The sequence below is a fragment of the Chelonia mydas genome, chromosome 9, assembly GCF_015237465.2.
Source record: "Chelonia mydas isolate rCheMyd1 chromosome 9, rCheMyd1.pri.v2, whole genome shotgun sequence".
Classification (NCBI taxonomy): domain Eukaryota; kingdom Metazoa; phylum Chordata; order Testudines; family Cheloniidae; genus Chelonia; species Chelonia mydas.
The window spans coordinates 46279135-46295716 of NC_057855.1; the positions used below are offsets into that span (position 1 = coordinate 46279135).

Sequence of the window (16582 nt, forward strand, 5' to 3'; positions counted from 1 at the left end):
TCTGACTGGGACTTCAACTTGATTTAACATCCTACACTTAGTGCACCACACCACACTGGTACAACTTTTAAAAAATTACTATGCAGAACACATACACAAAAGTATGTTATTGCAACATCAATTTTTAGATTTTAATTGCAGAAGAATCAGAAAATTCATTTTTAAGGTGACAAAATCTGATGAGGATCTAAATATTTGTGCTGATGCATCCTATAGGCTCATGTTCTTTCATTCTGCCACCAAATGTGTAATTATGATTGCACAATCAGAGATGCATGTGCAAAGATTTGGAGAAAAAGCACAACAGTCCAAGTTTCTGAACTTCAGGAAAATGATGCCGTGTGCATGCTTAGTAGGCTATTTCCAAATTTCTTCAGATTCAGTTGTTCAGAGACCAAACTTATAAGAAGGAAAAGTTAGACAGAGAAGTATATACCCATTAAAAAACAAACAAATGCAGCATGTAGTTTTCCCCACAAAGTGGCTAATTAAAAACAGTTTTACAAAAATCTGAGCCCCTCCCCACCTGTGGATGTGCAGAGTCACAATACCCACCGCTCATCTTACAGCAAAATTATGGAAGTTGTCAGCTAAAGAGGTGGGAACTGTGCAATATAGAAAAATCGACTGTGAAAATCTGGCTCCTTTTTTGTTCTTCCATCAGGCCTATATTCACCTTAGTAGACATTGAAGCTATTTCTACACTACCATGTAGGTCGATATAATTTATGTTGCTCAGGGGTATGAATAAGCCACCCCTGTGAGCGACATAAATTACACCAACCTAAGTGCTGGTGTGGACAGCGCTATGTCAGAGGGAGAGCTTCTCCTGACAACACAGCAACGACCGCTGGTTGGGGATGGATTAATTAAGCCAACAGGAGAACTTTCCCCCTGTCCCTTTAGAGTGGCTACACTACAGAGCTTGCAGCTGCACCACTGTAAGCTCTCGAGTGTAGCCATAGCCTCAGGTAATTACAGAAAAGACTTACAGTCTGGGAGCATGTGTAATGATGGGAAGTTAATGATGGGAAGCAAAGGGAGCAGGGCCATCCAGGGGATTCAGGACGCCTGGGGTCTTTGGGGCACTCCGAATTGCTGCCGAAGACCCGGAGTGGAAGAAGCAGCAGCGGGTCCTTCACTCTGGGTGTGTTTGGTGGCACTGAAGGACCCCCCCCGCCAAAAACTCTCGTGGGGGTCCATGAAAACTCTCGTGGGGGCCCCTCTGAGGCCTGGGGCAAATTGCACCACTTGCCCCCCCCATTCCTCCCCAGGGCCCTGAAAGGGAATGTCAGCTGATTTGTTTAAAATTAAATAAATAAATCCTAATTTCAATGGTGTCACCCTCTGCGGCATGGTAGCGGGGGAAACTTACTCCCCCTCAGCTCCCAGCTCCAGGTCCTCCAGGTGGTGAATATTTTGGTAATACAATGTCATCGGAAATGGGTCAAGTTGGGTATCATTTGGGTATTCTATCAAGCTGGGTTTATTTCTCCCACAAACACAGTGGTACCAAACATGACAAATCTAAAACAATTATGTAGATATGTATTTGAGAAAATGTTTTTTTTTAATCAATTTCTTTAAATTATATTTTAACACAGCAGTGTCAAACATTCAGCTCTCACAAATTTAAATTGTGTCAGAACATGCTACCCAATTAATTGGAAGGAGTGTGGCAAAAAAGCAGTTCAGTGGTATTGAGTATCAGCTTTGTTATGCCAAAAAAATTGTGATGAGACACCGGTTAGGATTTCAGCATCCAGCCAGAAGGTACTGGAATCCACGTCCAAACGGGATGCACATAGCTACATAACATAATTAAGTACAATCCCGCAGTAATTAATTACAAAATCCTTGTGTTTCCCCACTAAAAATGATCAAGACAAAAGTAAACAAAGATTAGTGACTAGTAGCTGAATTTTAGGAGAGTGTCACTATGGAAGACCTGGTTAAACACAATGGTGGGTGGCACCTTACATACTAGAGGAAGTGCACCCATAAACTGTATTTGGCAAGGTTGGAAAGGAAGTACTTCAAGCATCAGGAAAAAAAGTTGAAGAAGCTGGAACAAGTGACAACTGTGGGCAAGGCTCACCTTACACAAGGTCCCATGGTGTGCGTTTCAGAAAGAACACCTGCTCCTTCTGCAGTAAGCCCGAAGGTGTCCATCAAACAGTTTCAACATGTGAGACTTCATAATGAAGCTGCTGCCTTGCACTGTTCAATGGAATTTCTTTGTAGTTCCCAAGAGGAGGCGGACACTAAAATTATCTTGCATACTATCTGTACCCCAGAGACAAGTGCTAGTAAAGTCTGGGTTTTTATACAGGACACTAATGTTCTAGGGCTCCCTGAGATGCTATTCCAGACTTTTTTGCAAGATTCTGTTTTTGTGCCTGCTGCTGGGGAACAGAATTGCTGTATATCCTTCAGAGATGTGTTCCTACCTCTAGGATCATTAAAAGCCACCACACTTCCAGGTTTCCATGCCCTCTCAGGGTCTGACACTACTGGAAAATTGGCTGGAAAGACCAAATTGTCTTTCTGGAAGGCATTGGATTTAGTCTCTGACGACCACTCTCCTTGCTCTAAAGGTGCTTGGAACAGCTGAGATAGTCACTGGTGAGGTCATAAACGCACTGGAAACATTCATATGTTGAGTTTACCACTTGAAGACCAACATTATGACACTTACAGAGCTATGTTCATGGATGTTTTCCAAGAAGCAGACAAATGGAGAAAAACTGCAACCGACAAGGGGTACATTTATACGTGCTATCAAGAGAGGAAATCATCAAGCAATGGAATGGCTCCGGGATGATCAAGCACATCCAAAACTACCCTCCCCTACTGGGCATGGATGGGTCTTGGGAGATGGACTTATCACACCAGTGATATATGAAATACCACACACTTCCAAATCAATCCTTCAGTTAATCAAATGCTTGTGTGCAAAGATCAGATGCTCACCAGCCTGCAAATGTTTGGCCAGCAGCCTGCCTTGTACGGAGAAGTGCGAGTGCGGCACAGATGAGAATCAGTGTGATAACATGTCTAGCAGTGTTGCCCTAGACAGAGATGACACTGATGATGACTTTGATGAATAAGTTTTCAGTCCTACATGTCAAGGGTAACATCCATAGAATGTCTTTTTTAATGCAAGCAATGCATCCTGTGTTAAAGTATAATTTTTAACATTTTCTTGCATATATAGCTACATAATTGTTCTAGGTTTGTCCTCTTTGATACATTGTGTTCATGGGTATCAGGCAAGAGTTCTTTCTCCCAACTTGACCCATTTCCAGTGATATTGTATTACCAAAATTTCCACCAGCCAGAGGACCTGGAAATGGTGTGGCACAGAGAGAGAGAGAGAGACCCACACACACACCCAGTCTGCAGAGGGTGACACCATTGAAATTATGATTCTACAGATTTTTACAGAACAAATGACATCTCCTCCCTTTCCATCACTCACTTGCCTGCAGAATAAGATTTTACTACCTTGAACTCCCAGACTATAAAGGAGTGTACTATATTTCTTGTTTTTAAAATGGGAGAATAAACTGAGACAAGTGTCAAGAAGGAATGACTTCCACTCCTAGGACCCACTTTAGCAAAGCTATGGAGGTCTGCTGACCTAAGACATTATGAGGGAATCCTGAAAAATGGGTGGTTTCAAAGACCTCTTTGGACAAGGCTCAAGCTGGTGTTGAACACAGCCAGGGCAGCATGATTAACTATCAACAAGGTCAATTTCAGATCAGCTCACACTCCCCAGGTAGCCAATGGAAATAATAAAACCAGTGAGCAATTGTGCTACTGTACTCTGAACAAGATGTGAAGAAGCCATGCTAGGAAAGAATTAAAATGACAGCCTCATGGGTGTGAGGACACAAGTTGCTATTACAAGGTTATTTTGGAGACAAGGGCCAGCCTACACAAATTACACAACTGATTGGTTTTCCATGGGAAGAGCTTGTTCAATGTGATGCCAATATTCTTAAGAGGGCACACTACTACCTGCAAGAGTCCTCTCAGTAAGCTGGGATATGGAGGGACCAAGAGTGTCTTGGTAACAACAACTGACAGCCCGCTCCAAAAGCAAGACTTCTGCCTGGACAGTGTTTGGAATAAAGTGCTCTGACATATCTCACCAGGAACCTAATCCAACCATTCTTCCACAACTGAAACAAACTGGCAAGATCCATTGGGGTGCAAGCAATAGTCACATGGGTATTTTCAACATATTAAAAGGCAACCCGTACTTCTTAATGTTCTTGCCAATAGACTTTGCATATATCATGAGCAACATAGAGGATAGAACCTTGAGGAATGTAGTTTGTTGCCTGTATAAAACCAGTCACTTACTAAGTTGGCCATCACAATGGTATCAACAATGACAGGATTGGCTGAAGTTCCCAGTGTGAACTGGAGTCCTCGAGGTGGCTGTCCTGTACTGATGTCATAGCAGTGTCCTTCCAGAAGCAGATACTCCAATTCATATTCTGCAGCTACTCTATTATCCACCTGCCACCAAAAAAAAAAAAAAAAAAAAAAAAAAAGCCATTGCTGCATTTAGAAATAACTCAAACCAGTTATTCTGACTACATTGCCTAGTGGCTGGATTATGCTCTAAAATTCAATTTTAGTTTTTAAATAAAAGCACTTGTGTATTTTGGTTCAGGTGGATTATTATTCATTGGTATTAAAGTAGTCCCTAGAGGCTGCAAAGGAGATCAGGACCCCACTGAGCTGGGCACTGTATTTATACATAGTATGAGACAGTCCCTGCCCTGAAGAGTTTACAGACAAGAGAAAGAGTGGGAGAAGAGAAGCATATAGAAATGTAGAATTTAGGCAGAGTTCTAGTGACTTGCCTGATGTCACACAGAGTCTGTAACAGAGCTGGAAACTGAACCCAGATTTGTTGAGTTCTGTCCAGTCCAAGACCATCCTTCATTCCCAATTAATTTAAAAACAAACATTAATAATTTAATCTTTATATACACAGACAGATTTTCACAATGCCCACAGCATGCTAAATGATGTAATTGTCTGCAAATAATTCAGGACAAATCTGCAGAGCAAAATTACCCACCCAGAGTTCTCAATGCACCTCAATCCTAATCCTCTGCTATTTTGGGCTTGGACCTTCTCCTGAGGAAACTATCAATTGTGAAGAATGTTATGATATTTTGTGAGATGGTCCAACCTCCCTACTGCTCCAGAATGCTCAGTTTAATTGTTAGCTTCAGTGATCTGCATCTCAGAGATCTCACATACAAAAACACTGCCAGTATTGTTTAGTGATTTGGGATGGTGATTAGATTAGAAAAGTCTCCGATACATTCAGAATCTTTCCATGTGTTCAGGCACAGAAAAGGAAAATACAATTGGTAAAATAAATTTAGAGGTCTAAAATTATTAGTATTGTCCCTTTAGTTGCCCATTTATAATTTAATTGTTTAAGACAATAAATTAACAGTGATACAAATACAATTTGCTTTACAATTAGTACAGGATCATTGATGATAGAGCCAACCATTGGTCTATCTAATGCATTGTATTGCATCTGGCACTGGATGTTACCAGATACATTAGAGGGAGGCAAAAATAAAGATGAATTGGTAATAGGTTATAAAGATTTTCAGTCTAAATGTAATCCAGGTTGGCAGTGGCCAAAAGTTATTACCAACTGTTAGCTTTTGATGTCCCTATCTGAAGTGATTTTGGCAGTCTTGCTCCACTTTGCAGTGGACAGAAGTCCATATCACAAAAGCCACCCTCTAAGTTGGCACTACTGTTGACAACCTCAGCAGACTCAAGGACTCAATGGTTCTGGAGACTGAACTACCCTCTCACCTCTAGAGGTGGTTCCTCCAGGTCAGGGTTGAGGCACATTGGTGGGGAAGCTTGCACTGCCATTGCCCATGCCAAACCTGTTCTGTGGATAAATAGAGGACTTCAGCCTCCAGGGCATTCAATCTGGCATCTTGCACGTACACTAGATACACAAACAATTTTTTTTAAAAAAATAAAATCTAATTGTTTCTCGTCAACAGTGCAATGGCTTAATCCAAGGGGGGGAAAATGATATTTTCACACCTACTTAGGGTTACTAGCTTGCACTCTGAAGCAAGAAAGAGTTGTTCACTTTACATCACTTCACAATTTTCTAAGTTTAGTGTAGGTGAATGTGATATACCTTATAATGCAGGTAATGAGACCCCAGCACTAGTATCTAGGACCTAATTAGCTAATGTCAGTTATTAGACTAGCAAGCCGGAAAGTCGTGTCTGCCAACAGTAATTGGTTTATTCACTCCATGCCATAAAGCTTTTCTAAATGCCAACCAGTGACCGTACAGACAGATATACTTCCTTTATTTTACTATCAGTGTTCTTGGATTAAATGTGGAGTCCTCTTTTGATTTCACTTCTTTCCTCGTTTCTTTTTATAACGCCCCCCCTTCCAGATTTCTCTGATAGCATATAAAGTTTTAAAGGATCACCATCAAATTGAAAAATCTCATTTCCATCTGAAAATGGTGGACCTATTATTATGACAACTCACTCCTAAGGTTACTATAAAGGAAAGATAAGAGAACATTTATTTTCCAGTTTCTTTTGTATGTTGTCTGTTTATCTATTTGGTGGTGGTGCATGCTCTACCCCAGCCCCTGAAAGTGGGTATCTACCAGTAACAGCAGCAGCAGAACTGAAAATGAACAGGGAGCAGACCGCAGACAAGTGTGTGTTCAGAGAGAAAGGGGAGGAGGTGGTGGGTGGGCCTGAACATTTGAGGTGATATTCTCAGGCCTACACAAAAAATCCCTTGAACGAACCGGAGTTGAAAAACCCTTAAATTTTGAACAAATGATTTTTTTAAAAATTCAAGACACTATATGGAGCATCAGAAAAACTCATTTATTTAAAAAGAATTAAAAAATAAAAAGTTTGGAGCCCCATAATAATTTTTCTTCTTTTCTAGTTCAGGACCATTTCTATGAAATGCTGTATAAATGTGATGCAGTTTTTTCTGTGGAACCTGCAGGAAGCCTAGAATGTGTAAATGTGGCATTCCCCTCATCTGTCTAGAGCACTGCATTGTTTTGAGCTTCCAAATTCCAAAGATGAGCCCCAGAAAAATCATATACAAGCACACTAAACAAATAGGAAATGCTGAAGTCTCTTACCTCCTCTAAATAAATGTTATCAAGGTCATATGGAGTTCTGACAGACTCCACCATCCAGCTCTCAGGGGTGTTTAGGTTCAGAGTGAACAGTGGAGTCTGAGGCATATCCAAGAATTTGGCAATTGGACCAGGAGCAAAGTTGTCGTCTGCTGTGAAAGAAATCTCAGGCTCCAAAACGTAGCGATAAAAGCTGAAATTGCAAAAGGAAATAGAATATCTGGCTGCCATGTTTCATGCCTTTTAACTCTCACTGACAGTCATCTTTCCAAAGGATAGTCTCAGAGCCTCTGAAAGCCCATTACTGGACTTGTGTTCCCTTCTATGTATAGGCTCTTTGCTTAAGAAATCACACTTAACATAGATCAAATTTCATCTTGACTAATTAAATATTTTACTTTACCAGAAGATCTAGACTCAAATTAAATTCTGAAGTGTCTCTATGGAGTAGCTACAATATCTTAATATTGCATTTGAATCGCTGTAGTTAAAGTCACAACAGAGATGACAGAGACTGAAGTGGGCAAATATGCCTAGACATACTGATTTTGATAAAGGTTTCATGGGGGAGGGGAGGGGAGGGGATGAGACAGGAGAGATACTCTGATTCTATAGGCTAGTGGTTAGGACAGTGGGATGCGAGAAATCCATGTTCAGGTCCCTGCTCTGCCCAGTTCAGAATGGTCAAAACTCTGCTCTGAATCAGGGAGAGCAGGAAACTGAAGCTGGATCTCCCAAATCCCATGCCAGTGCCGTACCCACCAGTTTCTAGACACAGACAGACAGATACACACACACACACCCTTCGATCCCAAAGAGAACATTTCAGCACAACTCTGGTTCTGCGAAAACATTCAAAAGAGTTAGTTTTTATTCCATTGTGGAACGAAAAGGAATTCTGAAACCTCCAAAGTTGCCATGAACAGAACTGTTGCCCTCAGGGGCCTTTTCTTACTTCAGAATTGCATGTTTATCTCCTGTAAATGATCCTCAAATGTTTTTAACACTGCTGCTTACATTAAGGTGTTTTCCCCCAACATAGTATTCCTTACCTTTTCAGAGGCATGTCAGAAAGTTTGGACTGGCAGTTCATAAAAATTCTTAGATTCATGTTTATCAGTTGGTTCAAAACCTAAAAATATGAGAGACACATATACCCTAAAATTCCTACTAGAGAGACGAGTACTGTTTTTGCAGATTAGGCCTTAATGAGCATTAAGGATCTGCCTACCACACATTTTATTTGATTGAATTGGTGAAGTGAATTAGTTACTTGCTGTACCATGATTTTAAATAGGACTTTGGGGATATTCTAAGTAGTAGACAAGATGCGGACAGATTCTCCCTCAAAAATATTTTCTGTGGAACTGAACTTGTATAAAATGATCCAATGAAAAATCATTTGAGAGTGGCCTTACTCAGGGCCGAATTAACTCTCCTGTGGGCCTGGGGCTATTAGATTTTGTGTGGCCCCTGTATACAAGTCTTTTTCCTAATTTAAAACAAAATGATCACAATTATGGCATTGAGGCTATTAACACTATACTAAACTTGCCTTTTAATTAACAAAGTCATTCTGTGGTTATATTTCAGTCTTAAAACATGTAGAATATAGTTAAGTTAATTCAAAATAGCCTATTTCTTACCTTAGAACAGCTGTTATATTAGTTTCTTTCTGGGAGGGAGTTTGGGTGCAGGAGGGGGCTCCAGGCTGGGACAGAGTGTTGGGGTGCAGATGAGGGGTGTGGACTCTGGGACGGAGTTTGGTGCAAGAGGGGATTCTGACCTGGGGGAGGGGGTTGGGGGTGCAGGAGAGGGTGTGAGGTGTAGGCTCCGGCTGGGAGGTGCTTATCACAGGTGGCTCCTGGCCGGCGGTGCAGCAGGGGTCAGGGCAGGCTGCCTGCCTGCATGCCGTGGCCCCACACTGCTCCCGGAAGTGGCCAGCTGCTGGCAAGTCTCTGCATGCCCCTGTGGGGAGGGGAACAGTGTGTCTCCATGCGCTACCCATGCCCGCAAGTGTCACCCCGGCAACTCACATTGGCCAGCTGTGGGGACAGTGCTGGGGGTGGGAGCAGCGTGCGGAGCTGCCTCCTGCCCCGCCAGGTGCCACAGAGATGTGCCAGCAGCTGGCAGCTTCCGGGAGCCGTGTGGGGCCATGGCATGCAGGCAGCCTGCATGAGCCATGCTGCGCCACTGGACTTTTAGCGGCCCGGAGATCACAATCGACTGGCAGAGGATCGACCAGTCGATCGCAATCAACGGGTTGGAGAATTCTATATAATTATGGATTTATTTTTGCAGGGCCCCCCTTAGCCCCAGACCCTGGGCTGCAGCCCCTAAAGCCCGTGTTAATCTGGCCCTGTTCTTACCATGCCTTTTTAATTATTTATTACATAGTATACTATAATTAGCATTTCACTGACATGCTGAAGTTCGTTATCTGATATATTCTATCCAAATGAATCTCTCAGAAATATGTGAGATGTGAGTCTAATTTTATCCATGTCAATACGGAAAAACACTGTAAAATATGGAGTAATCTAGGACAACGTCTACACTAGTCTTCCGCTGGCATAGCTATGTTAGTCAGGGGCGTAAAGATGGGTAATCCCTGAGTGACATAGCCGTGCCAGCAGAAGACTGTAGTGTAGACAGCTATTCAGGCAAAGCTGCACTTTAACTAGTATAGTTTGTTTTGCTCATGGGGATAGTTTTACTGTACCAATACAAAGCTCAGCTTTGCCAGTCCACACTAGGAGCGCTTTGTATACCAGTATTACTATATTAGTAGTGTACACATAGCCTAAGGCCTGGTCTACACTACAAGTTTTGCCAGTATTGCTATGTTGGCTAGGCGTGTGAGTCACAGCCTCTAGCTGACACAGCTATACTGACAAAAACCTCAGTGTAGATGAAACTGTGACAATAGAAGAGTGCCTCTATCAGCTTAGCTAATGTTGTTTGGGCAAGTGGTTTACTCTGCTAGAAGAACTCCTATGCTACATGGCCACTAGGGGGCTATGCCAGCATAGGCTCTGTAATATGGACATGCTCTAAATTTTTGATGTTAGACTTTAATGTTTTAAAACCAGTCTTCACATGAAAGAAATAGCCTCGTGATCTAATTATTAGAGATGAAGTATTTTATTTTAACAATTCAATGCTTTGTATTTCTAGAGAGCCTTCCAATCCATGAATTCAAAGCACTTTAATTTTGCAAAGCCCACAGCCCTTCTGAGAAATTGATCATTACTTTATCTCCAGTTTAATTAATAATCCCACTACTATGATTTTCAACTCTGTTCATTCTATTTTTTCAAACGCAAGATGAGATTTCAAATAAGTAATAATTTTACTAACAAGAGATGTCAAGGAGCATCAAACATTACATGCCAACATGACTAACAAACGCTCTGCACTTCACATAATTGAAGCTTTTCTCATACCAACAACCTAATCTTGTCTCTCTCTCATGATACCCGTAAATTTCTCAAATGCTTTTTTACTGTGCTGTAGGCTTCAACAGGCCATTACACGATTCCTATCCACCATCCATTTAAGGGAAAAGAGAAACAATCCATAGCTACAGAACAAACTATATTATAAGTTTTAAACTATTTTACTGTCTTTTAACTGCTGATTAATGCATTACAATGCTTTATATATACCATAAGTAATGGAGCAAGTCTTTGAGCATCTCTGGTAGCCGGATCAACAATAGCCACCACATCAAAGTAGGTCTCTCCCTCCTTTGGTCTCAGTTTAACTGCACTAAACAAAAAGAAAAGAGAAGAGGACAAAAAAATCAAGAATTAAAAAAGCCATTTTAAACAAACAGATTTATGGATAAACAACCCCCTCTGCTCTTAGAATCCCAAATAATGTGGGTGAAAACCCCAGCAAATTCCTAATTCAGGAAGGTGCTTAATGGGACTACTCACACATACTTAAGTATAGTTATGCATGTATTTAAGTACATTCCTGAACTGGGGCCAAACAGCCTAAGGATCTATAGGTTGGGTGCTGATGTATTAATTTTGATGGAATAAATTGGCCCAAAGAATCAAAGGTGTTAACATGACTGTCATGGTCCAACACTAAACAATTTTAAATAAGGTTTGGTATACAGAGACCTGACCCTGCTTAGTCCCATGGCAAATACACCATTAAAAGTTTTACCTTTTATTAAAGATACAGAAGAGAAGGAAAAAACAGTTAATAGTCTACATTTCAAATGCTTTTAAGTGAGCCTTTTGTCTTAACAATATCCCTTCTTCCCTTTCCCTCTAGTTGTAGAGGGTCTTCAGAAGGAAAAGCCTTTGTTTGACCATTTCCTAGATCAGGAGTCTCCAAACTATGGCCCGCAGCCGGATCCGGCCCGGGGCTTCCATTTTTCTGGCCCTCCAACCAACAGGGGAGAAGCGAACAGCTGAATAGGCAAGCGAGCAGGCAGGGGGAAGGGCCGCTGGCAGCAGCTCACATGGGGTGGCAGCACAGCTGAGCTGTGCAGAGGGGTGAGTAACTCTGGGAGCCAGTGTCCCCCCCAAAAGGGGAGCCAACTTAGGGGAGAGTCGTTGCTGCAGCCGAGCAGGTACCGGGAGAAGCAGGCTCCAGCTGAGTAGGCACACAGAGCAGGCAGGGGGATGGGCTGCCAGAAGCAGGTCGCATGGGTTGTGGGGGGGAAGGGAATAGCTCAGCTGAGCAGTGTGGAGGGGTGAGTGCCCCCGGGAGCCAGTGTCCCCCCAAAAGGGGAGCCAACTTAGGGGAGAGTTGCTGCTGCAGCCGAGCAGGCACGGACCCCTGCCTTAGAGTAAAAATACAAGCCAGATGCTTAATTACATCACCAATAAATGAGGTACAGAAGATGGAAATTAACAATTTCATAATGGTTATAATTTAACTTCAGCACTAATAGAACCAAACGGTCCCAACCAACAATGGGAACCTGGAGCTTCTCTTACCCAAGTACAGCCAAACTTTCAATCCTTTGTCATTTTCTGCAGCAGAGCAGGCATGTCTAGCAGGCACAAGGAGAAGGGAGCAGGCACAGGGCAGAGCAGACCCAAAAAGGGGAGCCTGATTTAGAATTTAATGCAATACTGACACAGTAGCGTTGTTTTTTTAACCATTTTGCATATTATAATTTCTTTCACAGTCGCTTCGGCCCGCAAAGCCCCTTCAAAAATCTAATATGGCCCTCGTCTCATAAAGTTTGGAGACCCCTGTCTTAGATGATAGTAAGTGTCCCTTTTGGGGGGACACGGAAAAAGTTAGCTAAAATAGGGTGGAGCTGTTGTTTTTGCTATTGCTATTGAAGTCCTGGAACAATCTACCAAGGGTTGTGGTGGATTCTCCATCACTGACAATTTTCAAATAAAAACTGAATGTTTTTCTAAAAAGATCTGCTCTAAGAATAATTTTGGGGATGCTCTCTAGCCTGTGTTATACAGAAGGTCAGATTAGCTTATCACCATAGATTCTAAGGCCAGAAAGAAGCATTAAGAAGTCTGATCCCTTTTCCTACATGACAAAACAAACATACATGAGAGGGAACGACAGAAAATGCAGACTTTATTGCTGGTGTTGACTTTCACTTGCAACTGCACTGCTGGAAAAGCATATGGTCTTATTAGCCACTCTGAGACTGGGCAAACTTGTACCTGCATTGGGCTGTTCAGGGCATTGCTTTAAAACTGCCTTTTTGGCCACACAGGTTTACGGCAGTGTTATAAAATATATGGTCTTGTGAGGAAGAAAAGGACATGAGGATGGGTTTGTGGTTTTTTTTTTGGAGGGGTGGGGGATGAAGGGGAGAAAGCAGAAACCAATGTCTCAGAGCTGGTGGAGGTGACAATGTCATCTGGATACCTTTCTTTGGCCTGGTCTGGTCAGGACATCTCTCAGGATCAGGATGACAAAGGCCCAATGGTGTTATAGTAGACCCCAGATCCAATGACACAATGGGGAGGCAGCCATGTTGGTAATGCTTGCTCCTCCCAGTCCACCCATCTCCCAGCCAGCAGTTGTCAGAGAAGCTTCTCTTTTTTTTTTTTTTTAAATCTTCTCTTTTAAGGGCCCCAGAAGGGAGTGATGAGCAGAATGGCCCAAACACTCATTTTTCCACCAATTAGGCCTAGTTTCTGACACAACAGGTTAGGTCCATTGATTTCTGGTTCCACTCTTTTCTTGTTTACGAAGCATGATCTTAATACAGTCCTTGAGTTACATCCACAAGTCCTTTTGTTTGTACTAATTCAGTCTGTCACCCACATGCACCTTTTCTCGTCAATATTTGTTACAGATTGTGACATTTTATGAACTTCTATTCACTTTGTATAACTGAGCTTACAATTAGGGCAAATTTGTAAGCCCAATTATTACAATAGTGACAAAGTAGATAAGCGCACTAGCCATTTGTTCTTGCACTCAAACAATTTCTCATTAAATGTTTTATTTTATTAAGTTTTGTGAGACACAAAACTTCTCTGAAACATTACTGGGTCCTGAGACTATTCTATTGCTACATCTGTGTAGCAACAGAAAAATAAACCTGCAAGGAGGCTACGTGTGATTTGCCATGATGTTGATAATGACAATTCAAAGTTTAACAAGATATAGAGCTAATATACATCAACAACAAGGAAGAAGAAATACATAGGTCAACAAATGTACTCTGAATTTAACATTAGCCCGATACCTGTATCGGTCTTCAAAAAATTGATATTCAATCCTTGCCTCTCCTTTTGGCTGAGCAGACAGAAGAGCATCCACCTTCATTACCAAGTCACTTGCACTGGAAGAGAGAAGGGTTTCAAGTACTCTGAAATATTTATGTATTTCCCCCAGTATTACTGAAGATTATATACAAAATAAGAGGCCCAGATTCTAATCTCAGATGCATGGACTATATGTTTTACTCCTCGCAAGAACAGCCCCTTTATTGTTAATGTATATGTGCAGTAGTGCAATTTTTGAGACAACAGCGTGAAAATGGTGCAAACTTCTGAAATTAAAATCTAACCCAGATTATAGGAGCTATTATCCTCCTTTTCCCCCATCACCCTGAGGTCCCACAATTTCTCTGAGGTAACTCTGAAGATTTTTCTGAAGATCTAAGGCATGATCACCAGTGGACTCTCTCTGGAAAAAAAATCACTCCATTATGTATGAGAGGGGTTAATTGCTGAGCAATGCAAATCAGATTGCATTTGTAGTGACTGAACATGCTGCCTCCAGAGCTCTTCCTGCCTCTGCCAGACCAGTAAGAGATTAATTGAACCCAGCTCTCATAACTTTGCAGAGCACTCTTCTGGGCAGTTCCAGAAGGTTTTTTTTTTTTTTTTTTTTTTTTTTGTTTTTTTTTAACTACAGTTCTCTTTAGAGCACTGGAAAGCAATCCTGTGCATCGAGCAAATTTGAATGCAACATGGTGCCATAATTAACAAATAAATTCACTGTTGACAATTACTTCCCTTTTATTATTCCCTGAATATTTAATCTAGTATTTTAAATATCATTTACATTTTCCAGATTAAAGAAAAACACCTTTTGTACGATCCAATTCTCTGACAACATAACAAAATATCAAGAAACGAAACACTAAACAATAAAAATTGGGTTGCATGGTATAGCAGTGCTAGCTACTGATGCCATAGTTAAGGATCTGTCAGCTTTTCCCATAATTAACTACTAGTCTCATGGGTTTATAGCAAATTGTGCAAGCCATTCGTAGCAAAACTATATACCTTATCATATCTGCTAAATCCTGGCATGTTTTCTAATCCAGAGCTCAGTCCAAAGCTGGGCCTGCATCTGCTAGGACCTTGGCTCTGCTGTGCCCAAAATTCAGCACAAGTTCAAACCATATCCTCCTTCCCTTCCCCCAGCCCCTTTCCTGGAGCAGACCTTAAGCCTTCTCCCTTTCCTTCTACTGGCTATGGGTATAAAGGGATCTATGGCACTGTTAATACTCACTCTGATAGAATTGTGGTGTGCAAGGTCTCACCATAATAGTGAATGTCTTTACACTTAAAAATCTGTTTGACTATGTTAAAAAAATGCATGCTGCTGGCTTTTAAAAGGTAGCAGGTCATCACAGGAAAGCGGGGTGGAGTTTTACAGGCTGTATAAGCTAAATGGACAGGATACTCAAGAGATTCTACAAACAAACTGTAAATAGATGGCAGTGTACAGGAATCAGTGTCTTTTGGAAACTTGTATCGGTTACTTTGAACTTGAACATGACTAGATTTTTAAAATACATTTTGTTAAACCCATAATAAGGATCTCTGTGTCTCTCCACCCCTTTTTTTCCTCCTCCATTCATTTTTTCCTCCTGTGTCTCACCATGAAATGCTGATAAATTAAGAATGAAGTTTTAAAAGAAGCTTATGTGCTTAGTCACTGTTATTGATACGGAAATGGATTTTGGATCTGTAATACTCAAATAAATATTAAAGGCTAATCAGCAAACATAAGCTGAACCCCAGTATGTCCACAAAAGGTATTTTTTGTGGCATCCTGATAGCATGTTCTCTTTCCCATTTTCTTCCTCCTTCTCTGTTTGTAAGTAAATATTGTAGTGATCCAACATCTGCATATACTGTTAAACCCAAGCACCCAGGAGCAGGTGGGTTAAAACACTTTCAAATCTAATCTTATATGCCCTGTCCCCTCCCCAGAAAAAAAAAGTGTTGCCAGGCCCTTAGCAATATGTTGAGTTGCGTGTAGAAATGTAAGAGATTTCATTCTAATCATAGGCCACAGTAGGAAGTAGCAACCATATTTTCTTCCAATTTAAAAAGTTTTCTCCACTTAGCACATGGAGCTGTTCTGTAGTCAGAGTGAGCTAAAGCTGGGTTTTAACTGTACCTGGCTTGAAAGAAGAGTGAGTGCAGAGAGCACCTCAGTCTTTTCTTTTTTGGGGTGCCACCCTTATTCCTCTTCATATTTCTTCCCATTCTGCATGACAGTTACCATACTAGCCCCTTTCCTCCAGCCAAGAGACCACAACCTGAACCCCATGACTAACAGACCAATGTTCGGCATCCATGCCATTAAGCTTGCTGTACAGAGGCTTATTTTAATGATACAGACCAGTGGTTTTCAACCCTTTTCATTTGCAGAGCTTATAAAAAAAAAGTTTTAAATGAAGGTATGTACCACTTTGAAAATCTTAGACCTAGTCCGCAGACCCCCAGGTTCCCCGGACCACAAGTTGAAAACCACAGATACAGACAGCGTGTTTCTTGGTTTTCCAGTCACTTCAATAATTTATTTCTGAAGGAGAGCGTGTGGGCTGCAGAAGGCCATCAAAGCGGATTCAACTCAATACAGCAACTTAAAATGTCTTTTTCCCCTTATCCCCTCTAAATATTTTATTAT

The 16582-nt window shown here is 41.4% G+C and overlaps 1 protein-coding gene across 1 annotated transcript in view; it reads right to left on the reverse strand.

Moving 5' to 3' along the window:
* The window catches only part of UGGT1 (UDP-glucose glycoprotein glucosyltransferase 1), a 96211-nt gene that overhangs the window by 17853 nt on the left and 61776 nt on the right, over positions 1 to 16582 (reverse strand). The window contains 5 exon segments of the mRNA XM_027818659.3: positions 4375 to 4533; positions 7202 to 7391; positions 8251 to 8330; positions 10867 to 10969; positions 13896 to 13991. Of these exon segments, the coding sequence (XP_027674460.3) occupies positions 4375 to 4533; positions 7202 to 7391; positions 8251 to 8330; positions 10867 to 10969; positions 13896 to 13991 (628 nt within the window).